General features: G+C 40.8%; 1 protein-coding gene across 1 annotated transcript; it reads right to left on the reverse strand.

The window, feature by feature from the left end:
- Nucleotides 1–3,192: 3,192 nt before the first annotated feature.
- Nucleotides 3,193–7,281, reverse strand: LOC104099212 (uncharacterized). Its single transcript, XM_070178056.1, has 2 exons — nucleotides 4,574–7,281; nucleotides 3,193–4,459 (listed from the first exon to the last, which is right to left on the reverse strand). The coding sequence occupies exon 1, from the start codon at nucleotides 6,971–6,973 to the stop codon at nucleotides 5,087–5,089; it is 1,887 nt and encodes a 628-aa protein (XP_070034157.1). The 5' UTR covers nucleotides 6,974–7,281; the 3' UTR covers nucleotides 3,193–4,459; nucleotides 4,574–5,086.
- Between the last annotated feature and the right edge of the window lie 6,900 nt (nucleotides 7,282–14,181).

Consider the following 14,181-nt stretch of genomic DNA (forward strand, 5'->3'; position numbering starts at 1 on the left):
CGTAAAACGCCAAATAACGAGGAATGGTCATGGCGGGATAGTGGCTATGGTTCCGTAGGTCATATTTGATGTCCCAAAATTTTTTTATGTGATCCGGATCAGGGTTCCCGGTCCCACGGCAGAAGGCGTGGGCTATAGCACACGGAAATATGGGAATCGAGCGGAATTCCAGTTTTATGGCTGAAAAACACCACAAAACGAGGAACGGTCATGGTTCCTTAGGTCGTATTTGATGTTACGGAAAATTTTTAGGCGATATGGGTTCGGGGGCCCGGGCCCATGGCGGAAAGCGTGAGTTATAGCACATGAAAATCTGGGAATTGGGCGGAATTCAAGTTTTATGGCCGTAAAATGCCAAAAAATGAGGAACGATCATGGTAAGGCAGTGATTATGGTTCCTTAGGTTGTATTTGATATCCTCGAATAATTTTAGGTGATCCAGGTTAAGCGGCTCGGGCCCACGACGGAAGGCGTGGGATATAGCACACCAAAATCTAGGAATCGGGCGGAATTCGAGTCTTATGGTCGTAAAACGCCAAAAAAAGAAGAACAGTCATGGAAGGATAGTGACTATGGTTCCTTAGGTCATATTTGATATTCCGAAAAAAAATTAGGCGATCTGGATCCGGGGGCCCAGGCCCATGGCGGAAGGCGTGGGTTATAGGACACGAAAATCTGGGAATCGAGTAGAATTCCGGTTTTATGGCCGTAAAGCGCCTAAAAATGAGAAACGATCATGGCGTGCCCGGACTCATGGCGCAAGGCGTGGGCTATAGAAGACGAATATCTGGGAATCGGGTAGAATTCCGATTTTATGGTCGTAAAGCACCTAAAAATGAGGAACGGTCATGGTGGGGCGGCAAATTTGGTTCCTTAGGTCGTATTTGATGTCCCGAAAAAATTTTAAACCATCCGGGTCCGGGGGCACGAGCCTACGGTAGAAGGCGTGGGCTATAGCACACGAAAATATGAGAATCGGGCGAAATTCCAGTTTTATGACCGTAAAATGCCAAAAAACGAGGAACATTAATGGAAGGGTAGTGACTATGGTTCCTTAGGTCATATTGGATGTCTCGGAAAATTTTTAGGCGATCTGGGTCCTTGGGCCTAGGTCCATGGCAGAAGGCGTGGGCTATAGCACACGAAAATATGAGAATCGAGCAAAATTCCAATTTTATGGCCGTAAATCGCTGATAAAACGAGGAACGGTCATGGTGTGATGGTGACTATGGTTTCTTAGGGGATCCGGGTTGGGAGGCCCGGGCCCATAGCAGAAGGTGTGAGCTATAGCACATGAAAATCGGGGAATCGGTCGGAATTCCAGTTTCATGGCGGTGCGGAGACTATGGTTCATTAGGTCGTATTTGATATCCCGAAAATATTTTAGGCGAACTGGGTCCGGGGGCCCGGGCCCACGGCAGAAGGCATGGGCTATAGCACACGAAAATATGGGAATCAGGCGAAATTATAGTTTTACTGCCGTAAAGCGCCAAAAAATGAGGAACAGTCATGTTGTGGCGGTAACTATGGTTCCTTAGGTCGTATTTGATGTCCCGAAAAATTTTAAACAATACGGGTCCGGCGCCGGGCTCATGGCGGAAGGCGTGGGCTATAGCACACGAAAATCTGGGAATCTGGCGAAATTCTAGTTTTGTGGCCGTAAAATGCCAAAAAAGAGGAACGGTCATGGCGGGGCAGAGATTATGGTTCCTTAGGTCATATTTGATGTCCCAAAAATATTTTAGGCAATCTGGGTTCGGGGGTACGGGCCCACGGCGGAAGGCGCGGGCTATAGGACACGAAAATATGAGAATCGGGGGGAATTCCAGTTTTATGGTCGTAAAACGCCAAAAAATGAGGATCGGTCATGGCTGAACGGTGACTATGGTTGCTGAGGTCGTATTTGACGTCTTGAAATTTTTTTAGGCGATTCGGGTCCGCGGTCCTGGGCTCATCTTGGAAGGCGTGCACACAAAAGTCTAAGAATCGGGCGGAATTCCAGTTTTATGACTATAAAATGCCAAAAAATAAGAAACGGTCATGGAGGGGCAGTGACTATGGTTCCTTAGGTCGTATTTGATGTCCCAAAAACTTTTTAGGCTATCCGGGTCCGGGGGTCGGGCTTATGGCAGAAGGCGTGGGCTATAACACATAAAAATCTGGGAATCGTGTAGAATTCCGATTTTATGGTCGTAAACCGCCTAAATATGAGGAATGGTCATGGCGGGGCGGTGACTTTGATTCCTTAGGTCGTATTTGATGTCCCGAAAAAATTTTAGACTATCCGGGTCCGGGGGCCCGGGCCTACGATGGAAGGCGTGGGCTATAGCACACGAAAATATGAGAATCGGGCGGACTTCCAGTTTTATGGCCGTAAAACGCCAAAATACAAGGAACTGTTATGGAGAGGCAGTGACTATGGTTAGGTCTTATTGGATGTCTCGATAAAATTTAGGCGATCTGGTTCCGGAGGCCCGGGCCCATGGCGAAAGGCGTGGGGTATAGCACACGAAAATATGGGAATCGGGCGAACTTACAGTTTTATGGCCGTAAAATGCCAAAATACGAGGAACAGTTATGGAGAGACAGTGACTGGTTAGGTCTTATTGGATATCTCGATAAAAGTTTGGCAATCTTGTTCCGGGGGCCCGGACCCACGACAGAAGTCGTGGGCTATAGCACACGAAAATCTAAGAATCGGGCAAAAGTCCAGTTTTTTGGCCGTAAAACTCCCTAATACGAGGAATGGTCATGGCAGGATAGTGAAAATGGTTCCTTAGGTCGTATTTGATGTCCCGAAAAACTTTATGCGATTCGGGTCCGGGGTCCCGGGCCCACGGCGGGTTTAGGTTTTTTTTTTAGCAAATAGACCACCAGGCATGCTGCCTAGTTGTTTTATATTAATAATAAACAGAAAACCACAAAGGAAGAGTACAAGTAAGGGGGACAAAAGCTACAATAATGTTGTCGCTATGCCTTTGCTATATAATCATCCATCTGCGCCCTCCAATGCCCTTTGACGCAACCTCATAGGCTGCTGGTGTAGTCTCACGAGGGTGAATGATCTCATAGCCATATGGATATATTCCAAAGGCATAGGACATAAGCAAGCACATACTGTGCTAGACCTTACCTCACAATTCCTAATGAGGAATTAAAAAACCTCAGCTACTAACCGGAATGTAAATAATATGAAGAACGAACTAAGTACTGTATGATCATTATAGAGTTTATAACATACTCTATGATGCTATTACATATGATTATGCTTATAAAATGGTAAAATAAAACAAGGTATATAATTGATTGTTGCCCCTCTTTTTTCAACCATGTGCACTCTTCAATTTGTAGGTTTTTGGCTTCTTCTTCTTCCACTCTCTTCAAAATATCTTCAAAATTCATAATTTCTTCTTAGATCGATTGGACCTTGTGGATGTGGTTGGGGCTGCCCCTTTTGCTTTGCAACTCGCATTGGGAGTTGCCTAGTGACCACTCCTTTCATGTTAGGTTTAACAATTAAGGGTTGAGATTGAATATTTGTATTGTTGTTCTTACCTAAAGATTGCAGCCATTGTGCACCTGCTGAGAGTGCATATTTGTGTGGTGTTGGACTGTCCCTTGCATCTAAGAGTGCCCTATCATAGGATTATGCCGTTGGTGAGCCCACTGAAAATGGGTTGCCACATTCAACTTCTTTGTCATTATCATATTCAAAATCAACTTCGTCATCATCCTCTTCAACCTCAACTTGGTCAGCCCACAATTTTCTTTGTAACATCCCTCTATTTAAGAGTTCTCTTTGATCTTGTGCATTGTCATTTTGGCCAATTTGCGTATTCCTTTCCTCCCTCATATCCTCTTTGACTACATCATAATCATTCTCTGTGGACAGTAGAAGCTGCCCGGATTCAATAGCATGCTCACCAAATGATTCCAAAGATTGAGAAGGAATCTCAATTGCCGATGTATTGAAAGTGACCAAAGGTTGCTTGGTCATCGGATTGGCATTCAACATCATGGAAACCTGAGTATCCTTGATGATTTTTTCCACATGGGGACTGAAAAAATATATTTTAGGAGTGCTGGAATTAATTGTTTGACAGACCGTTATCCCTTTTTTCTTATCTTGTAAGACTTCAAAACCGTTAGAACTGGTAATCATCTGTAAGGTATTTTGTCGAAACACTTGAGCACTTAATTGTTGCTACTGTTTCTTCACGATTGAGTGTGTGTTTTGTGATGCCTCAACCACTGTCCAGCCATCCCCAGTTGTACTCCTCCTTAAACTATCTTCATTTGATGACGTTGATGCATATCCATGTTCCTTCAAACTAACAGTTCCAGCTTTCAAGCATGCTGTTTGTGCACCAGCTTCCATAGTTGTGTTCGAATAATTATTTGTTTTCAATTCCCCATGTCCTGCCTCGTCTAGACGTTGCATACTCCACTTCCATAACATCTACATAATCATTAGTTCTTCCATCCGTAAGAGGATAACTATATTGTCGCTGCACAGCCAAATAATGAAATGGCATAGCTGAAGGAGTCTGTGTAGGTGCAAAGAATTGTGCACCTGCTTTCGAAGGTGTTTCAGTGGTAGTGGCCTGTTCATCATGCCTCCTACTAGCTTCATGGTGCATCCCCCGTTCCTTTTTCTTGTTCCCTGTTGCTGCGTTGGAGTTTTGTGTATTGAGATTTTGTGCATTGGTTGGACTATCAGGAACTAGTGCAAGAGCCTTTGATATTTCTGCGACGCTGCTATTTATAACATTTTGCCGAACCCCCAAAATGTTAGCCAAATTGTCGCTGCTTCGATCTCCCCTGTTATTGCTGGAATCTGGTACTATTTGCTGGTTAAAAGAACCAGATTTTGAGGCTGCCTCAAATTGAAGCTGCTGCACCCTCTTTCCAGTGTCAACGACCACTGTTCCATCTGTTCCAATTTGCATATCATGTACAGCTGCAAAAGATGTTTGAATTGCTACTGCATTGTGAGTTTCATCAGCCACAATCTCCTTAGTTAAGATTTCTTGCTGCATTCTGATGTCTAAGGAGTTGGTTTTTCCAGTGATTAACGTTGCCTCATCTACCCCTGTTGCACCTTATTCCGATATTTCTTCACATCATGGTCATGCTCAACCACCAAAGCATCAAAAGAATTAGACACACCAATGGTATTTGATGGTAAAACTTGATTTTGAATACCCGGGGACTGTTTTTTTCCAGATGTTTGATTCACCTCTGTCCAATCCTTATTCCTTGTAACAGATTTGTTTGGACTTTTAACAAATTTCCTTGGTGAAGTAAGTACCTGGCCAGTAGGTATATCATCAATGTGCCCAGCAGGATGTCTACTGAAATTTTCAGCAAATTGATGAAGTACTGAGGGATTCCTTTGTTGCTGCATCAAAGCTCCGGCCTTTACATTGGCAGCATCGCCCATAGAAACAACAGTAGCATTTACAATGACCTCTGCCCCTGTATCATCAATCATTGATGCAGCACGATCAATATTCTTACCAGCCTGCCCATCTTCAGTAGTAAAATTTGGGATACTAGCAGTCCCAAAATAACTAGTTGCAATCCCAACTAGTGTTTGATCCCCTGTAGTATTCAATGGAACAATAGCTTCCAAATCTGAAGCTTCAATATCTGAATGATTTCCATGTAATTCATTAACACCTGGAACAAGCACACTCTTCGCAGCACCAAACTTTTTATTTTGCCCAGCATCTCGAAAAGTTGTAGCTCGATCCTCCTGTCTTTGAACAACACCAGCTGATTTCCTATTCAAATCACCTGAACTCACATCACCACTAGCATTCAATGTCCCAGCAGTAACATTTTGCATTTGTGAATTCTTCAATGCACCAGATGTAGTTGTGAGCATCCTTGAAGAAATTGTAGCAGTAGGGATATCCTTCATCCTCATCTCCTCTCCAATAGCCGACTGATTCCCAGATTTAGAAAGAACCTGTGCACCATCAGATATATGGTGTATACTCTCGACACCTTCTGCCTCAATCAAACTTGGCACTCGCCTTTTTTCATTAAGCAATTGCCTCAAATCCCCTTGATACTTCTCAACTAAATAACCTTCCTTAACCAGTATCTCTTCATCACTTTGCACGACAGCATGTTCCTCATCTGGCCTGCTCCCTACTGCATTTTCATTCAAACGATGACATATTTTTTCATCATGCCCTTGGTGTTTACAGTGGTTGCAGTATAACGGCAAATTATCATACACAAAATCTTGAAAAACTTCAACCATTCTGCCCATTTGTTTGTCCAGAAATTGCAGCCTCAATTTATGTGGTAGTTTGCCCATTAAATCAAGGATAGCCTTAACTCTTGCAGTACTAGCACGTGATTTAGTCTGAGTAGCTTTATCAATGGCTATAGGCTTGCCAACAGCTGAAGCTATAGATAACAAAGCCTTCATTGCAAACAGCTCCGTTGGCAGATTAGGCAAGGAAATCCAAACCACTGCCTTAGTCGGTTCCTCCTTTACATTAAATCCAACAGACCATGGAAATACTATAATTTGGTGCTCCCCATCATTGTATTTAAAGTAGTTAACTGACCTCCCAAGAGAATTAACGAAATCGTCATGTTGATCAATCCTAATAAGCAATTGTCTAGGTGCAAGTTGGCCGATCAAAGCTTGTCCTTTGATACCGAAAAATTTCGGCAGTAAGTTTCTCAATGTGGATACATCTGGTGCGTTTGAAGAAAGCTTCACCACAACAGCTTGATGCAATCCCTCCTCTTTTGCGAATTCCATCCGTTCATCCAATGAAAATTGAATTGTTGGAATTCCATGAATAACTTCAATAGGTTTCAACAATTTTTTATTCAAATTAGCAGCTGCTTTTGCTTGAGACAATTGAGCAGCATACGTATTTTGTATGTTACTGTTTTGGTTGCTCTCTACAATGACTGGAGGTGGCTCTCCCACAGTTAAAGTCATGGCTGCCTTAGTTCAACATTTTTGTCGCCAATATTAGACGACACTATGCTCTAACAAACGCAAGCTGAAACAGAACTGGAATGGGAGAAGAACGCTGGCACTATTGCGCTACAGTGATTGTCGAATAAATTTGTAGATCTGTAACAGCTTGGTATGTATCTGATGATGAAACAAACTGGGGATTGTGTGCAACGACTAGGAGTAGCTTTTGAGACCAATCTTGTGATTTTCCACCGTCGGACGGAGGCGTGGTGGCCTTTTCGCCGCTGTGGTGTTACTGTTCACCCGAGTCCCCTTGGGGTTTAGGGTTTTTTTTGGGCAAATTATACTACTTAGTAGCTATTTTAATTAAAAATTCCCAAATAGGGTCAAAATTACAAATTGTTCAAATAAAACAGACCAAAAAATAATAAAAGAAGACTAATGGCTACTGCTACCAAATACAATGTAAGAGTAGCGTAATAATAGATGAAAACTAAAAACATAGTAATTTGAAACGTCCAAATGTTGCCGACTCAAGTAAAACATTTCGAACATCTTCACATTGGGGCTGAAAACTTCTTGCAACTTTGCTTGTAAAGAATACTTGGATTTGACTTTTCTTTGGTTGCGATCCATTTTTCTGTGGTACATTTTGTACAAAACCCAGCTACGTGGCAATGACTATTCTCCAGAATGAAAAACCAGCTCCACAGTATATGTACAGCATGTCGAACAGTCCCTTGAAGTTGCTGAGTAATGTATTGATATCTTCCACTTGTGTGCACATGTTGTCTACTTCGTAATAACAGAAGCAGTTGACATTTATGCAGAAACAGTACAGCTTTTTCTTCGAAATTGTGTGTGTGTGCTGCATCTTCCTTGAATTCTATATTTTGATAGAATACATGCAGTTAAGAGGAAACATCTAGTCATTTGTTGCAGCATTTGTATGCTTCTGATGACTTGTTTGTATAGGAGTTACATGAGGTGGACAATGCTGTGTGAGTTCTATTTGAAACTCCGGTGTCATGTTTATGCCTTCCCCAGCTTCCCTCCCATTGGAATGAGTACATAGTACTAATACCACCAAATGGGAGTTGTTCATGGGATAGGACATGACTACAATATTGTTTCCTGCAAAAAAAGAACACTTGGTTAGTGAAAAAAGAGGTTCCCATACTCTCCCATATGTGTCTGCCAACGCTGATCCATTCAAAAAGGCAGGGTCTATGTAGCCGTTGTCGCTTGGTATTCTCATATTTTTGGTACAGCATTATAAGTGGCGAGCTCAATAAACCTCGATCAGTATGTCTTCCCTGCTGTATATATATAGTATAGAGCCATACCAGCACCTTGTACGCACTCGCACCCAGAGGTTTTTGTACCTTGCCTACATGCTCATTTGCCTTACACTTGTGACTTTTCTTCAACACATGTAAATTGAAGTGTATCTATTATTCCATTAGCGTGCACACCTGGGGCCATAATAGAGCATCACTAGCATATTTATGAGATACTAGTGGTCTTAGTTGTCGCGCAATCTCCAGCTGTGTGTCTTCTTTTGATATGGCATGTATAGAGTACACTGACCAATTGGTTAGGTGTATGCCTTGGTCGTATCCTTTGGGACTTACATACCAATTTGCTTCATCTTCTTGCCATATCATGCTTGTGCACACTAGTGATTTCCTTTCCTGGGAGTGAGCATAAATTGCTAGCACCACCCAAAGAAGTTTGATCACATGATGAGGCGTGGTTATCGTAATTTTTTCTGCAAAATAGAACTCGAAGTTAGTCAAAAACCAGTTTACTATGATCTCCTCCTTAAGGACTTGATTAGAGCATTGCCTATGATCTCCTTTCTTTCTACTGCTTTCCTTTTTCATCACCCCTAATTCTTGGCAACCTTCACCCTCAAATATGGACATTGTGATTTATCAGAATTTACAATCCTTCGACCTTGTAAATCTAGCTGTGAAAATCCATGAGCTTCGATATTCCCATTGTCCATAGCATAGTTAGCTAGGTGATCTGCTAAGCTATTGCCCTCCCTCAAGATATGGGAAATTATAACATTTGACCCTTCAATAATATTTTCGATCTCCTCCACATATTCAGCTACATTCCAGGGGGGCATCTAATTTCCTTCTAACACATTCTTCATGAGCATCAAATCTGTTTGTAGCAATACTTGTGTGAATCAATGGTTCACACAATATCTCAATGCCTCCAGAATAGCTAAAGCTTCTGCCTCATTGTTTGTGACTGGTGGAATCTCCCTTCCTAATGCATAAATTACATCTCCTTCCTCATCTCTCAACACATAACCTATAGAGCTTCTTCCAGGATTTCCCCTACTCGCCCCATCTGTGTTGACCTTGATCCATCCTTCATTAGGAAACTCCCAGATCACTTTTGTCACCTTCAATGCTGGAGTGTATTGCTCCAGTTTTTGAATAATGTTAGGCTATTTGTGAGGCACATTTTGCATATTAGGCTTCCTTACTTTGACAAGTGATTGTAAGGTGGTAGAAACTTGATAAATAGCTCTGTTGATTGTCACCACTTTCCCATGCTTATAGCTATTCCTTTCCACAACTCCCAAATGATGATCGCAGGTAGTGCTTGTAGAATAGGTTACAGTCGGTGTATCACTTTTGCAATCCAGCATTTTACAATTGCTTGGTGTAAAGTCAGCCCCTCCATGCTAAAGCCTGCATTTGTTAGAAAATATGTCCATACCCTCGTTGCTGCAAAAGATTGAAAGAATACATGTGTCAATGTTTCTTCATCTAGTTAGGTACAACATCATCATCTAGATGGTACTAAGTATCCCAATCTCCTTATGAAGTAATCTAAAGGCAGCTTTGATTTCCAGACTTTCCAGAGGAAGAATGAGATCTTAAATGGCAAACCTTTTACCTACATCTTCTTGTATGCTAGTCCAGGTTCTTTCCTCCTTTGTCAAATATTCCCATTTAGTCTTGACACTGAAGTTTCTTTTCGTTTCCAAACTCCAGTAAAGTTTATCCAAGACCTCCTTACTGACTGGAGCTTTAACATTCTCCAAAATATGAGCTGCATATTCCTCTGGCAGTGATTCCAAATGTTTATCAACATCCCATGTTCCTCGATCAACTACATCATATACATTATTGATAGATTCATCTATCGCAAAATCTGGAGACATAAGGAAATACAAGGATCCAAGACCAGTCCAGTTTTCATACCAAAAGAGAGATGATCCCATTTTTGTGTGCCACCCTATTTGATGCTCTATAAGATCTCTACACTCAAGTATCTTTTTCCAAACATGCGAGCATTCCCTTCAAGGAACAATAGTAGGATTAAGCTTCTTACAATATTTTTGGCTCATGAAAGAGCTCCATAAACTAGGTGTTATTCTGAAATTCCACCATAACTTACAAAAGAGAGCTTTGGCAGTATCATGTAATGACCTAAATCCCACCCCACCTTCTTCACATGGCAGACACAAAGTGTCCCAAGATGCCCAATGTCTGCTTTTTCCTCCAACTGCACTACTCCAAAAAAATCGAGCAAATATTTTATATAACTTAGTGATCACATAGGAAGGAGGGTTCACGGCTGATAATAGATGGATTGGCATAGTTTGTAACACATGTGATATCAATGTAGCTTTGCCTCCAATTGATAAAAGCTTGCCTTTCCATGACTGCATTTTATCCACGATCTTGTTTATGAGACCTTCATAATATTCCATCTTCCTTCTAGTATAGAATATGGGACAACCAAGATAAGTGAATGGAAATTCTTGCCTGCATATGCCTATAATCCTCTGAACCTTGTTCACCACCTCAACAGGAGCAGAATGATGCATGTAAATTGCAGATTTTGATTTGTTTATGAGCTGACCTGATGCTGCTTCGTAGGCTGCCAATACCTCTATCACCAGTTGAAGAGATATTGCACATGAGGAGAAAAATATAATTATATCATCCGCGTATGCTAAATGATTTATTTTTGGGCTCCATTTGGGCAGTCCAAATCCACAAAAATATAAATTTTGATGTAATGCATTCAAACCTCTAGATAAAGCCTCTGCAACTAAGATGAATAGAGTAGGAGATAAAGGATCCCCTTGCTTCACTCCTCTTGTGGATTTAAAAAAACCATACTGTTGTCCATTTAGTAACACAGAATACCAGTTATTCGATATGATACCAAAGATCAAGCCTATGAATCTTTCTCCAAACCCCATTTTCCTCAAGACCTTAATAAAAAAGATCCAAGCTAATCGATCATAAGCTTTCGTCATGTCTAACTTCATCACTACATTAGGCCCAACTTTTATTCTCAATCTAATATCTGTAATTTTCTCTTGTGTTAGTAACACATTCTCAACAATGCTCATCAGATATCAGATTGGGAAGGAGATCAACCAACCTTTCATGAACCACCCTTGAAAATATTTTGTTGACAAAATTGCTCAGGCTAATAGGTTGCATATCTGGAAATGTAATCACCTTCTTCTTCTTTGGAAGTAGTACCAAATTTGTGTGAGTTATAAATTTTGGTAGCTCATGTCCATTAAAAAATGCCTTAACCATATGATATACATCTTATCCAATTATATCCCAGCATGTATGGAAGAAACATCCAGTGAAAGCATCCGCCCCCCTGCATTATCGCCATTAAGCCCAAACACAGTATGCTTAGTTTCTTCCTTCATTGGCTGCTTCAGTAGTTCTTGGTTTTGTTATGAATTAACCATGTGAGGTACATGATTAATAATGTCAAAAGTATCAGGAGCTATATCTTCATGAAATTTTGCCTTAAAAAATCCCACTGCTTCACTAGCCATATCTTCATCGTTTTCAATCCAGTCACCTTCAGAATTTTGAATCCCTTTGAGCTGCAATCTTCTCCTACTACCATTAACTTGAGCATGGAAAAACTTTGTGTTTCTATCCCCATCTTTGAACTAAGCCATACCTGATTGTTGCCTCCAAAATTTCTCTTCTAAAGCCAAATAACGTATCAGTTCTTCATGGACTTTGCGTAACCTCTCTCGATTGATTCAGCTCAAACTGAGCTTCGTGGACAAGGACCACTTCTTCAAGGCTTGCAATATTTTGGAAAATATCCCCATATGTTGCTCTACTCCATGAGGGGGTTTAGGTTTCTATTTTTTAGCAAATAGACCACCAGGCATGCTGCCTAGTAGTTTTTATATTTAATAATTCCCAAATTGGGTCAAACTTACACATTGTTCAAATAAAACACACACAAGAAAACGAAAAAGAAAGCCAATGCCAACTGCTATCAAATACAATGTAGCAGTAGCGTAAAGATAGATGGCAAGTACAAAGGTAGTAATTTGAAACGTCCAAATATTGCCGAAGAAAATGAATTCACATACCAATTGCAAACAATTTATTGTAGCACCTATAAAGTTCTCACCAGGCGCCATTTGTTGCAATCCAAAAGAGTAGGTATGTATAAATCCACAAGTTCTAAAGCAAAGCATTTCGTACATCTTCACTTTGGGGCTGAAGTCCTCCAGCAACATTGTTGATACAAAACACTTGCATTTGATATTTCTTTGCTTTAGATCCAGTTTACTGTGGTATATTTTGACAAACATCCCAGCTACGAGGAAATGACTCTTATCCAGATATTCGTTGAAGTGCCATAAGATGTCCAGCGCATCTAGTGAATGAATATCCCTCTGTTGTATACTGAAAGGTTCGAAATAACAGAGGTAGTTGTCAGGTGTTGTGTAGATACAGTAAAGCTTGTTCTTCCTGTGATGTTTTTCTCTGTTGATGTAGTTGTAAAAGCTCACTTGCATTTGTGTCCTCAATGAATACATATGTATTAGTGCTTGCGATACCCTACAGTGTACCAAGATATGTAGAGTAAAGTGAGGATTGCTTTCAGTTTTTTGAATCTGTTGTAAAATGAGATCTTCACTGTTGAAGTACTGATGTTGTAATATGTTGAACAACCCCCACAATGAGTATGTTAAAATTCTAATACCACTGGGAATTGACACAACAAGAGACAAAAAGTCAATATCTTTAAAACAAAAGGAGCTGCAGAAGTGTGTGGTCCAGAAACAGTACTGGGGTTTGGGTTTTTTTTAATAGAAAATCCACTAGGCAAAGTGCTTAGGGCTAGTTTTTTTATATATAAAATAAAAAAGGAAAACAAAGTAGCATGTTGTCTTACATATAGCAAGTCTATAATATATGCCTAATACATAGCTCAAATAACCAATATTAGGTATAAGAAACCCAAAACTGGTATTACATGTTGATCTAATAATAATGTGAAATTGAAAGTCTAAACCGTGTATTAAAGATAGCCTATTACATATGTAGTCATATTCCGCCTTTGTGCATTGTTGTTTGCTATTTTGGCCCATCAAGATGTAATTATCAGCATTGTTGTATTCCAAATTTACTGCTTGGGTATGCCTCAACTGTATATAGTATCTACAGGTCCGTGATGTTGCACAAAGTAGTGACAAATTGAATCCAGCATTGCCCAGCACCAGCTCCTCATGGTGATTTTGCATTTTTGCACATGCTGCTCCATTTAGTACGATGCAATTCCCTTGTAGGAACCTTTGAAAAGCACTGGCTCATAACAACCAACCATAGTTTGGGTTTTGTTTTTGGGGCAATCCACTAGGCATGGTTTCTTCTCCATTCATCACTCTCCTTCCCTCATCAACTCCTAACTTCTTGCCGTACGAACATTGGAGCTTATAATCATTTACGATTCTCCATCCCATTGAATCCAACTGGTTGAATTCATCACGCTCAATTGATCCATTATCCAATGCAGAGTTGGCCAGTTGATCTGCCAGTCTTGTATCCTCTCTAAAGATGTTAGTTACCCTCCCATTACACAGCTGCAGAAGCCTATGTATTTCCTCCACCTCAAAGTCTCCAGTATAGCCAATGTCCTCGGTGCGCTGGGGTGTTGTAAGAGTGTGTTGCATTGTGTAGTTGCTCCTCAATGTGTCATCTTTGCCCACATTTCCTCACTGAAATCTGGTCCTCCTCTGCATTGTCCATTTTACAAGTACACTGCATATTAATTTTCTGGGCATTGTTGCATCAGTGAGACTAGTTTTCTCTGAAGTTTTGCATCCATATAGATGCCCAGCTCGTTCATCATCTCTCATAATGACCTTGTTAAGATTAATGCATCCTGTAGTAGTATACATTTTTGCA

The sequence above is a fragment of the Nicotiana tomentosiformis genome, chromosome 6 (assembly GCF_000390325.3).
Source record: "Nicotiana tomentosiformis chromosome 6, ASM39032v3, whole genome shotgun sequence".
Taxonomy (NCBI): domain Eukaryota; kingdom Viridiplantae; phylum Streptophyta; class Magnoliopsida; order Solanales; family Solanaceae; genus Nicotiana; species Nicotiana tomentosiformis.